Source organism: Nycticebus coucang, chromosome 8 (genome assembly GCF_027406575.1).
Source record: "Nycticebus coucang isolate mNycCou1 chromosome 8, mNycCou1.pri, whole genome shotgun sequence".
Lineage (NCBI taxonomy): Eukaryota > Metazoa > Chordata > Mammalia > Primates > Lorisidae > Nycticebus > Nycticebus coucang.
In genome coordinates this window covers 88699161-88712722 of record NC_069787.1, presented here as the reverse complement: position 1 = coordinate 88712722, position 13562 = coordinate 88699161, and the positions used below count along the sequence as shown (strand labels likewise).

At 38.5% G+C, this 13562-nt stretch overlaps 1 protein-coding gene across 2 annotated transcripts in view; it reads left to right on the top strand.

The window, feature by feature from the left end:
• Window positions 1-13562, top strand: part of ANO10 (anoctamin 10) — a 252988-nt gene that overhangs the window by 36474 nt on the left and 202952 nt on the right. For both annotated transcript variants that reach the window (XM_053598704.1, XM_053598705.1), the window contains exons 7-9: window positions 825-880; window positions 3044-3118; window positions 6938-7120. In XM_053598704.1, the coding sequence (XP_053454679.1) occupies window positions 825-880; window positions 3044-3118; window positions 6938-7120 (314 nt within the window). The remainder of the gene's footprint in view (window positions 1-824; window positions 881-3043; window positions 3119-6937; window positions 7121-13562) is intronic.

The following is a 13562-nucleotide window of genomic DNA, read 5'->3' as shown; positions in this document are numbered from 1 at the left end:
GGGTCTTGATAGGCTGTTCACTCTTTATTTATTCATTCAAACAAATATGCTATATTATTCCCTAGGAAGACACTTAGGTCTTAACTTCATGGACTATAAAGATGTTTTAAATTATTTTTGTTAGTTATAAAACAATAACATCTATTGTTTATTGAATGCTTTCCTTGTGTTCCTCCTAAGGTTAAGGTTTTATATTATTTCTGATCCTGAGAGTGACTCTGGGAGAAGGGTGGTCAGCCCTGTTTTGTTAGTGAGAAGGCTGGGTTTCAGAAAGGTAGGTAACTTACCCAAGGTCAGGCAGTGGCCAAATGGCTGAGTTGATACAGACACTACCTGTCTGTATAAGATGACACTTCTCTCTAGAATCTTCCTTTTTGTCACTTTTGTCACATGGGATCTCTGTAGTGTCACTTTTTCCAGATGGGGATGGAAATTTTAGTTTCCCTTCAAGTTAATCCTTGTAAGCCACATACACAAAAACCTTTATTTATTGGCCTCTTCTTATAGGTTATCAACAGTTTTTACTGTTAACTATTTTTTTAGGTGGCTTTCTGTGGGATCATTTGCCAGTACTTTGCAAATATCTTTGTAGCAGTAATATTTCAAAAATTATTTCAGACTATAAGGCTATTGCAGTACCATGAAAAATGTGTCCTGGCTTGATGTTCTTGGTGGTAAGGAACAGTGTGACTGACAGCCTAGCACATTTAGCTCCAGGGTTGGACACATCTGTCCTCAGCACAGGTCTCACTTTACCTCATGACAATGCTCCCATGTTGTTTTCTTACTGAGAGAAATTACTTCATTTTGTTTTAATATTTTAGAGAATCATAGATTGGAATCTGCCTATCAGAATCACCTAATTCTGAAAGTTTTAGTGGTAAGTACAGTGTCTATGTACAAGTCCATTTTGATTATGAAATTGATGCATATTACTTAATATTTAAGAGTATATATACATAATATAAAGAGTTGCTTCTAATTTAAGATATCAATTAATATATTTTGTGCAAATAGGCAAGAGCTGATTAATAAATGTATTTATTGATACATCTGTGATCAGTAGTCTTATTACAGATGTGCATGTGGAGTGGGACTTCAAAATATACAAATTAGTATTATAGCCTATTTCCAGTTAAAAAACTGATCACTTCATAGGCAGGCTTCTATTCTTTTCCTTTTGATGATTTCTTTGAATGTTTTCCTGTACAACCATCCTTCCAGGTACCTGCAGTTTGTTTAGTGGTAGAACATTAACATTTTTAAAAAAAATTTTATTAAAGAAATTTCCAGAGTCAAAAAGTGCCCAGCACGTTTCGATGAGCAGGAGGAAAAAGAGAGAGAGAAAGCATTATGTAGCTGTTTGTATAAAAGTTCACACATTATGGTTATTTCCACTGTTGCTGTAAATAATAAAGAAGTACTGGTTTGAAAGCACTTCATTTATCAGGTTACCTCAGTCATCCACAACAAAACTGAGAATCAAGAAAGAACTTTCAACTGGAATTGATTTAACGCAGTTCGTGGACTTAGCTCCCGAGAGAGGGAGCAGGCCTTCACTTAGAGTCTTTGTTCCATCCGTAGCAACCATTCTAAAACATGTACCTGTCTGGTTTTTAGTTCATAAAAGATCAGAAGCCACCATCATGAGCGTGTTTAGAATTCTGAAAGTAGGTAAACTTATAGAAGGACAGGCAAGGAAAGAGAAAACTTCTCATAAATAGATAGGAATTGAACAGTTTGGCTATTAGCCAAAGTGGCCATCCTCTGAAGGCCTCATTCACACTGTGAAATGACTGGTATTTAAAATGTTGTTGTCGAATCAGTACGGAAGTTATGTTCTATGTTCTATAAGAAAGCAGGGGAATATGTAATGGATTTAGAAGGTCTTCAAAAAGATTATTATGTGGGGCTTTTGCCCTCAGAGGTAAAAACACTCTATTTGTCTTAAAGAATTCAGTTATTTGTGAGGCTGTATCATTCCTTGACAATACAGATACAGTGTCAAGTAACTACCTTGTAAAAGAACCCTTAAGTTCGAGTCTGTTCTTCTCTGTGGTGCTACTTGGATCTCTCCTGTCCTTTTTAATTTTATGGGGCATCATTCCTCAGTTTTTTTGCTATTCACCTTCTACCCTACTTGGCACCCCCTGTCCTGTGGCCACATTGACTTTACTGGTCACTCTCTAGAGTGACTCCCCATCTCCTTACTAGCTAAGTGTTCCCTTTTACACAATAGCAGCCTCCTTCTCAGAAAGTGATACTTATCATGTAGGAAGAAGCCAGCAGGGGCTGGGAGGCAGAAAGGAAACCCATTAGTGTGGGCTGGGGAGTTAGCTGTGGGTTCTTGAGCAGGGAAACTGCTTGAAGAAATGACACGGTTGTGTACCTGGTAGGACAGAGGAGTTCATGCCCATGGTGACAAAGATGCTTCCCAGGCGGGACTAGTTGTTATGGCTGTCCGTCGGCCTTGCTGTCTCTCTGTGACACAGGGGAGTCTCAGGTCTGCGGGTATAAAGAAGCTTCTTGTATTGGGATCCTTCTGGCAGGGTCCCCTTTCCCAGTGCCACCCTGCTGCCCCATTTGTTCCTAGAGGGGGAGGAGAGGTCTGTGGGTGCAAAGAGGATTCCAGGGCTGACCTGCATGTTCTGATGAGGTCTTTCTCACCAGTGCTCCAAGGGGCAGAGGAGTCTCAGGCCTGACAGGGAATCTCACTGTTAGTGGGGAGTCCCAATTGAATCAGTCCCAGTTCTGTTGGGCTCCACTGGTAATGACAGGACTCTCATTCAAACGGAGAAGGACTGAGCCTACCTGGGTTGCTAGGTTGGGGCTGGGAACTGCTGGGCCTTGGTCCCCTCCTTCTGATGGTTGGAGGGAACTTAATATGTGCTGGTACCATGATGTTCCTTCAGCCCTGGGAACCCAAACCAGTTTATCTTCCTTTTAGCACCTTTCAGCATTCCCCCCAGTTGACTCTTGCATTTATAGTAATAATAAAGTACTGTAAAGCAGTATTTAACATTGTTATATTTTTTCTGGGCAGTTTAACTTTCTGAATTGCTTCGCCTCCCTCTTCTACATCGCCTTTGTCCTGAAGGATATGAAGCTTTTGCGCCAGGTGAGTGTGAATAACAGGAAAGCATTCCGTTTTTAAATCTGAGCGGTGGTTTCCTGTATTCAGCTACTATAATTGTCTTCAAATTATTATTTTTACAAATCTTTTAAATTTTGTGTATTTCTGAGCCCAACTCTGAATAAAAAACCATTAGCAATTGCAGTGTATTTAACTAAAAAGAAATTAGTTGAACCCAATCAACTTGTAAAATTAATCATACAGGGCAGTGAAATTAATTAAATAGTTCACCTCAAAGCTTGTCAAAGTAATTTTAATGGCAAAAAATGTAGTATTCATTAATTGGACATTTTTGTGTGTCTCAGGGTGGGGGGTGATTGGTTTAAAATTTAATTTTTAAATTAATTAGTTGTTAAACTTTAGAGACCAGAAGATCCTATGCTATGCTGTATTTTTTCTGAAATGTATGAGGAAGTCTGGCATTTGCTTTGGTGCATTGCCTTTTCTGGATCACATAATACCAGGTAGTGATAAATTGAGCATAAATTATTGGTTTCTAAATTCTCATTCTTATACTTGAGCCAGTTATCAATAAAGGGTTATTCTGTCCTGTTTGAAATGTTCCAAGATGGTTAGTGAACAGTGTCTCAAAGCCTGGATTTCTTTTTTTTTTTTTTATTGTTGGGGATTCATTGAGGGTACAATAAGCCAGGTTACACTGATTGCAATTGTTAGGTAAAGTCCCTCTTGCAATCATGTCTTGCCCCCATAAAGTGTGACACACACTAAGGCCCCATCCACCTCCCTCCTTCCCTCTTTCTGTTTCCCCCCCTATAACCATAATTGTCATTAATTGTCCTCATATCAAAATTGAGTACATAGGATTCATGCTTCTCCATTCTTGTGATGCTTTACTAAGAATAATGTCTTCCACGTCCATCCAGGTTAATACGAAGGATGTAAAGTCTCCATTTCTTTTAATGGCTGAATAGTATTCCATGGTATACATATACCACAGCTTGTTAATCCATTCCTGGGTTGGTGGGCATTTAGGCTCTTTCCACATTTTAAAACCTGGATTTCTTAATGGTTATTTGGGAGCTTGGGATAATTTCTTTGGGAAATTAAAAAAATCTATATGATCAGAGAAGATCATATAAATTATGGTCAGATTACCATAACCAGATTACCATTTGTTATGGTTCTAACAGCTTGCATAAATGTAAAATTAAATATTGTGCTCTTAAACACTCTAGAGGCCGGACGTGGTGGCTCATGCTTCTAATTCTAGCACTCTGGGAGGCCAAGGCAGGTGGATTGCCTGAGCTAGAGTGAGACTCCATCTCTAAAAATAGCTGAGCGTTGTAGTATGTGCCTGTAGTCCCAGCTACTTGGGAGGCTGAGGCAAAAGAATCACTTGAGCCCAAGAGTTTGAGGTTGCTGTGAGCTGTGAACTCACAGTATGTAGGAGTTCCCTTATCTCTGTGGCTCTGCTGAGGGCCGTAAAAGTGAGACTGTTATCTCAAAAACAAAAACAAAAACTCTATTAGATATAGTGCTACTTCTTAGAAAACTTTTTGAAAATTGAAGCCTCACTGGTCTCATGAATTACTTTATCAGGACATAACTTCTCCTTTCTGACCCTTGGAGTTTCCTTTATTTAGCAGAGAACAGAATAATGGAGGAGGGCTCTTCGAAAGCGTATAATAGAATTGTAATATTAGCAAAGGTGATGTGTGATGGAAACACTCATATCCATCTGGGGAAAGTGGAATTGATGCAACATTTTTGGAAACCAGCTCACTTGATAGTTTCGCCAAGAACCTTCTCTATTGAGTCTTCAGAGATGCGGCAAAAGTTCATGTTACATAGATATTCAAGCAGCAGCATTTATAATAGCGAAATTTGGGAGTAATACTTAATTCAGTAGCAGTGTGTATGGGCCAAGTAAAAATGAATTTTTAATAACATGGGAAAGTGCTCACAATATATTAAGTGAAAAAAGCAATATACAAAGTTATTTACGTATAGGATAATTATAGTTTTATTTTTACAAACGATTGGAAAAAAATAATCCCAAGATGTAACAGTGGTTTTGACATGGTTGTAGAATTATGGATGGTCTTTTTTTCCTATTTTTAAATAACTTTTTATATTAATACATAATATTTGCACATTTTTATGGGTGATATTTGTTACATGTACAGAATGTATAATGATCGAGTCAGGGTATTTTGGGGTGTCCATCATTGCAAGTATTTACCGTTTGTATCTACTGAGAATATTGCAAGTCCTCTCTTCTAGCTATTTTGAAATATACAGTACATAATTATTATCTATAGTCACGCTACTCTGCCATCAAACATTAAAATTTATTCCTTTTGCCCACTGACCAACCTCTCTATAACTTCTTCCCTCAATACCCTTCTGAGTCTCTGGTAACTGTAATATTCTATTCTCTACCTTCATGAGATCAACTGTTTTAGTTTTCACATATGAGAGAGAATATAAGATATTTGTCTTTCTGCGCTTGGCTTATTTCACTTAACATAACACCACTTAATGTGGACCTCCAGTTCCTTCCATGTTGCTGCAAACTACAAGATTTCATTCTTTCTTATGGCAAAATAGGGTTCCATTGCGTATATATACCATGTTTTCTTTATCTAGTCATCCATTGATGGACACTCAGCTTGATTCCCCATCTTCGCTATTATGAGCAGTACTGCAGTAAACATGGCGTATAGTTGTCCCTTTGATGCACTGATTTCTTTTCCTTTGGATGAATACCAAGTGATGAGATTGCTGGATCATAAAATAGTTTGAATTTTAGTTTTTTTTTGAGAAATTGCTGTATTGTTTTTCATAATGACTGCTAATTCACGTTCCCCTCACCAGTATGTAGGAGTTCCCTTATCTCTGAATCCTCACCGGCATCTGTTATTTTTTGTCTTTTTGGTAATAGCCATTCTAGCTGGAGTGAAATGAATCTTGTTGTGGTTTTGATTCACAGTTCTCTGATGATTAGTGATGATGAGCATTTTTTCATGTGCCTATTGGCTGTTGTGTCGGCTTTTTTGGGAAATGTCTGTTCGTGTCCTTTGCTCACATTTTAGAGACATTATGGGGCTTTTTTGCTATTGAGTTGTTTTGAGTTCCTTATATTTTCTGGAATTTAGTCCTTTGTTGGGTGAATAGTTTACAAATATTTGCTCTAATTCAACAGGCTCAGTGCCTGTAGCTCAGTGGCTTGGGCACCCGCTGCGTATACCAGAGTTGGCAGGTTTGAACCAAGGTCGGGCCTGCCAAACAGCAATGACAATTACAACCAAAAAATAGCTGGACATTGTGGCGGGTGCCATTAGAACCAGCTATTCGGGAAACTGAGGCAAGAGAATCACTTAAGCCCAAGAGTTTGAGATTTCTGTGAGCTGTGATGCCACGGCACTCTACCGAGGGTGACATAATGAGACTCTGTTTCAAAAAAAGAAAAATTTTTTTTGTTAACCAAACTACTGTTTTTCAAAGTTGGCAACATCATTTAGATTCATATATTACAGTTAGGGTGAGATGACAAAGAACACAATTTCAAGTTAATTGATTTTCCTACTGATTCTTGACTGGTTTATTTCTTATTTTAATCTTATTCGTATTATAACTTTATTTGTATTTTTATCTAAGTCTTTCTTATGAAAAAGCATGAATTAAAAATACTATTCTAACCCCTGGCATTTCTAATACTAGTTTTTATAACATGATAGTATATTATTTATTGAAGATTCCATTTTATTTATTGTATAATTTTATACATGCTATGGTTTATTAAGCTACATTGCCAAATATGATTTGTGTGTTCCACTTTAGAGCCTGGCCACTCTCCTGATCACCTCCCAGATCCTTAACCAAGTTATGGAATCTCTTCTTCCTTATTGGTTCCAAAGGAAGCATGGTGTGCAGGTAAAGAGGAAGCTTCAAGCTTTAAAGGCAGACATTGATGCTACATTATATGAACAAGTCATCCTGGAAAAAGAGATGGGAACTTACATGGTAAGTTGGAATGTTGGTGAATTAAACTGCAAAATAACAGTCAGGTACTGATTTCAGCAAATGTTATATACACTCATTATCTCAGATGTGACTATTTTATAAGTGCTTTCTAGCCAGTTTTCTCACCGTGCACCACTTTGAAGTTTCAAAGATGGAACTATCCATTGAAGGGCTCCTGTCTTGAATCTGGAGTTGTGCCTAACGCCAAAGGCTCAGTTTAAAGAACTCTATGATGGCTCTGTGGAGAAGGGGTTAGGAATGGTTGCCCTGGGGCGGCTGTGTAACAGCTTCCTTGCATCTGGGCACCGTGAGTCTGGGGAGATAGGACTCCAGGCATCTCTGGCTGGTGGGATCTGCCTATCATCACCCCTGTGAGGACACAGTGAGTCAGCGAGAGACTTCTGGACCCCAAGAGGAGGACTAAAACAGTGGAAAAACGGCAAGTGGTCACGTGTGTTCAATCTGTCTAAACCCACCCGCAACTGTAAGTTCAGTAGCAGCGAGACTGCAAACCAGAAAGGCCTTACCTGTGAACTGTTTTGGTGTCTTTGGACTTGGCACTCAGTTGAACTGCCTTGGGGAGAGACTGAGCGGGAGTGCAGAGAACTTTGGCCGTTGTCTAGGGCCCCAATCTGAGCCGCTGAGCCAGACAGTGCTAATAGTGTTTGGCTGTGGGTCACAGGGAGCCATTGTGAGCGATCTGCCCCGGCAAGCTCCGCCCTTAGGGTCGCAGAGCTAGAATTGGGTGGGAGCTGGTAACCCAGCGACCAAGCAGCCTAAGGGCGGGGTCTGAGCCGCCTTGCAGCCCTAACCTTCAGGGGCAGAGTGAGACCAGTTTTGGCACACTGGGTAAGTGGATAGCCACTTCAGCAGTGATTCCAGCAACAAGTACTTCCCTGGGAAAGCTTCTGCTCAGCAAGTTTACAAGTTTAAAGTGCCTTTTAAGTGGGCTGAAGAGAGATTTAGGGTGTCTACCTGCTGGGGTTTGAGAAACTAGCAGCCTCCAGTCGTATCAGAACTGTGATTAACATCTCATACCCCAGAAGACCACATGTTGCCCAGACAATATTCAATAACATATACATACTGCTTTGTTTTTGGTTGTGTTTTTTTTTTTCTTTTTTTGGTTTGGTTGGTTTTTTTGTTTATTTTGATGCTGTTGATATTATTTTGTTTTTTAAGTTCAACCTTTTCCATACAGATCCTTTTTCTTTCTCAATTTTTCTAGTTTAATCATAATTTCCCATTGCTGTCTTTTTCAATAATTAGAACTTCATTTTTGCTAGTGTTTCTACTGCTATTATTTGGTTTTTCACCCAATTTTATCCCGTAAAGTTTTCTGTTTGCTTGTTTTGGTTTAATTTATAGCATTTTTGTCTTTCCTCTCTACTTGGTGGAGGTGGGGTACTGTGTCTGATCAGGTTAGCAAAGAGCTGCTGACCTCAAGGGAACCACCCAACTGGGCACCCCCAGAAGGTGGGTTTTTTTTAAGGTTGTGTCAAAGTACCCTATTGTGCACCTATATTGCTCTGTCTCCCTCTTTCTGTGCCTCTCTTCTTTTTGTCAATATTCCTTTTATCCACCCCCTCTCCTTTCTCTGTTTTTCTTATCACTCGGTCCTCCCTTCTTTCATCCCTTTTTTGCTCTTCAACCTTCTCACCTTTCTGGTCCTGTAACCCTTAGTCCACAGGCACGAGAACTTAAAGAGCAAGAGGAGGTGAAAGGAAAATTAGGGCAAGGGAACAAATAAAAGAAATCACTCATGAGGAAGAATCAGCAGAAAACTCCAGGCAACATGAAGAACCAGTCCAGAACAACACCGCCAAGGGACCATGAGGTAGATACTGCAGATGTTTCCACCTATAAAGAAATGTTAGGAATGACGGAAAGGGAATTTAGAATACACATGTTGAAAACAATGAAAGAAATGATGGAAACAATGAAGGAAACTGCTAATAAAGTGGAAAATAACCAAAAGGAAATCCAAAAACAGAATCAAATAAGAGATGAACGATATGAAGAATATAAAAAGGATATAGCAGAGCTGAAGGAACTGAAACAGTCAATTAGGGAACTTAAAGATGCAATGGAAAGTATCAGCAACAGGTTAGACCATGCAGAAGAAAGAATTTCAGAGGTAGAAGGCAAAGTTCTTGAGATAACTCAGATAGTAAAAGAGGCAGAAAAGAAGAGAGAGAAAGCAGAACGTTCACTGTCAGAATTATTGGACTTTATGAAGCGTTCCAACATACGAGTTATAGGAATTCCAGAAGGGGAAGAAGAATGCCCCAGAGGAATGGAAGCCATACTAGAGAATATTATAAAAGAAAATTTCCCAAATATCACCAAAGATTCTGACACACTGCTTTCAGAGGGCTATCGGACCCCAGGTCGCCTCAACTCTAACCGAGCTTCTCCAAGACACATTGTGATGAACCTGTCCAAAGTCAAGACAAAAGAAAAGATTCTGCAAGCTGCCAGGAGTAAGTGCCAGTTGACCTACAGGGGCAAATCCATCAGAGTGACCGCAGACTTCTCTAATGAAACTTTCCAAGCAAGAAGACAATGGTCATTTACCTTTAATCTACTTAAACAGAACAATTTCCAGCCCAGAATTCTGTACCCTGCTAAGCTAAGCTTAAAAATTGACGGAGAAATCAAATCATTTATGGATATACAAACATTGAGGAAATTTGCCACAATAAGACCAGCTCTACAGGAAATACTTCAACCTGTTCTGCACACTGACCACCACAATGGATCAGCAGCAAAGTAAGAACTCAGAAATTAAAGGACAGAACCTAACCTCCACACTGATGCAAAGGTAAAACTAAGCAATGGACTCTCACCAAATAAGACGAATAGAATACTACCACACTTATCAATTATCTCAATAAATGTTAATGTCTTGAATTCCCCACTGAGGAGACATAGATTGGCTGACTGGATTAAAAAACACAAGCCATCCATTTGCTGTCTGCAAGAAACACACCTGGCTTCAAAAGACAAATTAAAGCTCCGAGTCAAGGGTTGGAAGACAATTTTTCAGGCAAATGGAATTCAGAAGAAAAGAGGAGTTGTAATCTTATTTTCAGATACATGTGAATTTAAAGCAACTAAAGTCAAAAAAGACAAAGATGGTCACTTTATATTGGTCAAGGGAAAAATACAACAAGAAGATGTTTCAATTCTAAATATTTATGCACCCAATTTAAATGCTCCCAGATTCTTGAAACAGACTTTACTCAGTCTGAGCAATATGATATCTGATAATACCATAATAACAGGGGACTTTAACACTCCTCTTACAGAGCTGGAGAGATCCTCTAAACAGAAATTAAACAGAGATTTAAGGGATTTAAATGAGACCCTAGAACAACTGTCCTTGATAGACGCATATAGAACACTCCATCCCAAAGATAAAGAATATACATTCTTCTCATCACCCCATGGAACATTCTCCAAAGTTGATCATATCCTGGGACACAAAACAAATATCAACAGAATCAAAAGAATTGAAATTTTACCTTGTATCTTCTCAGACCATAAGGCACTAAAGGTGGAACTCAACTCCAACAAAAACGCTCGACCCCACCCAAAGGCATGGAAATTAAACAATCTTCTGTTGAATAACAGATGGGTGCAGGAAGAAATAAAACAGGAAATCATTAACTTCCTTGAGCATAACAACAATGAAGACACAAGCTACCAAAACCTGTGGGATACTGCAAAAGCAGTTTTGAGAGGAAAATTCATTGCTTTAGATGCCTACATTCGAAAAACAGAAAGAGAGCACATCAACAATCTCACAAGAGATCTTATGGAATTGGAAAAAGAAGAACAATCTAAGACTAAACCCAGTAGAAGAAAAGAAATATCCAAAATCAAATCAGAGATCAATGAAATTGAAAACAAAAGAATCATTCAGAAAATTAATGAAACAAGAAGTTGGTTTTTTGAAAAAATAAATAAAATAGATAAACCATTGGCCAGACTAATGAGGAATAGAAAAGTAAAATCTCTAGTAACCTCAATCAGAAATGATAAAGGGGAAATAACAACTGATCCCACAGAGATACAAGAGATCATCTCTGAATACTACCAGAAACTCTATGCCCAGAAATTTGACAATGTGAAGGAAATGGATCAATATTTGGAATCACATCCTCTCCCTAGACTTAGCCAGGAAGAAATAGAGCTCCTAAACAGACCAATTTCAAGCACTGAGATCAAAGAAACAATAAAAAATCTTCCAACCAAAAAATGCCCTGGTCCAGATGGCTTCACACCAGAATTCTATCAAACCTTCAAGGAAGAGCTTATTCCTGTACTGCAGAAATTAATCCAAAAAATCGAGGAAGAAGGAATCTTCCCCAACACATTCTATGAAGCAAACATCACCCTGATACCAAAACCAGGAAAAGACCCAAACAAAAAGGAGAATTTCGGACCAATCTCACTCATGAATATAGATGCAAAAATTCTCAAACAAAAAGGAGAATTTCAGACCAATCTCACTCATGAATATAGATGCAAAAATTCTCAACAAAATCCTAGCCAATAGATTACAACTTACCATCAAAAAAGTCATACATCATGATCAAGTAGGCTTCATCCCAGGGATGCAAGGCTGGTTTAACATACGCAAGTCCATAAACGTTATCCACCATATTAACAGAGGCAAAAATAAAGATCACATTATCCTCTCAATAGATGCAGAAAAAGCATTTGATAAAATCCAGCATCCTTTTCTAATTAGAACACTGAAGAGTATAGGCATAGGTGGCACATTTCTAAAACTGATTGAAGCTATCTATGACAAACCCATAGCTAATATTTTACTGAATGGAGTAAAACTGAAAGCTTTTCCTCTTAGAACTGGAACCAGACACGGTTGTTCTCTGTCACCTTTACTGTTCAACATAGTGCTAGAAGTTCTAGCCAATACAATTAGGCAAGACAAGGAAATAAAGGGAATCCAAATGGGAGCAGAGGAGGTCAAACTCTCCCTCTTTGCTGACGACATGATCTTATACTTAGAGAACCCCAAAGACTCAACCACAAGACTCCTAGAAGTCATTTAAAAATGCAGTAATGTTTCAGGATATAAAATCAATGTCCACAAGTCAGTGGCCTTTGTATACACCAATAACAGTCAAGATGAGAAGCTAATTAAGGACACAACTCCCTTCACCATAGTTTCAAAGAAAATGAAATACCTAGGAATATACCTAACGAAGGAGGTGAAGGACCTCTATAAAAAAACTATGAAATCCTCAGAAAGGAAATAGCAGAGGATATTAACAAATGGAAGAACATACCATGCTCATGGATGGGAAGAATCAACATTGTTAAAATGTCTATACTTCCCAAAGCAATCTACCTATTCAATGCCATTCCTATCAAAATACCAGCATCGTACTTTCAAGATTTGGAAAAAATGATTGTGCGTTTTGTATGGAACCGGAAAAAACCCCGTGTAGCTAAGGCAGTTCTTAGTAAGAAAAATAAAGTTGGGGGCATCAGCATACCAGATTTTAGTCTGTATTATAAAGCCATAGTGCTCAAGACAGCATGGTACTGGCACAAAAACAGAGACATAGTCATTTGGAATCGAATTGAAAACCAAGAAATGAAACGAACATCTTACAACCACCTAATCTTTGATAAACCAAACAAGAACATACCTTGGGGGAAAGACTCCCTATTCAATAAATGGTGTTGGGAGAACTGGATGTCTACATGTAAAAGACTGAAACTGGACCCACACCTTTCCCCACTCACAAAAATTGATTCAAGATGGATAAAGGACTTAAATTTAAGGCATGAAACAATAAAAATTCTCAAAGAAAGCATAGGAAAAACACTGGAAGATATTGGCCTGGGGAAAGACTTCATGAAGAAGACTGCCATGGCAATTGCAACAACAACAAAAATAAACAAATGGGACTTCATTAAACTGAAAAGCTTCTGTACAGCCAAGGAAACAATAACCAAAGCAAAGAGACAACCTACAGAATGGGAAAGGATATTTGCATATTTTCAATCAGATAAAAGCTTGATAACTAGGATCTATAGAGAACTCAAATTAATCCACATGAAAAAAGCCAACAATCCCATATATCAATGGGCAAGAGACATGAATAGAACCTTCTCTAAAGATGACAGACGAATGGCTAACAAACACATGAAAAAATGTTCATTAGCTCTATATATTAGAGAAATGCAAATCAAAACAACCCTGAGATATCATCTAACCCCAGTGAGAATGGCCCACATCACAGAATGTCAAAACTGCAGATGCTGGTGTGGATGTGGAGAGAAGGGAACACTTTTACACTGCTGGTGGGACTGCAAACTAGTACAACCTTTTTGGAAGGAAGTCTGGAGAAACCTCAAAGCACTCAACCTAGACCTCCCATTTGATCCTGCAATCCCATTA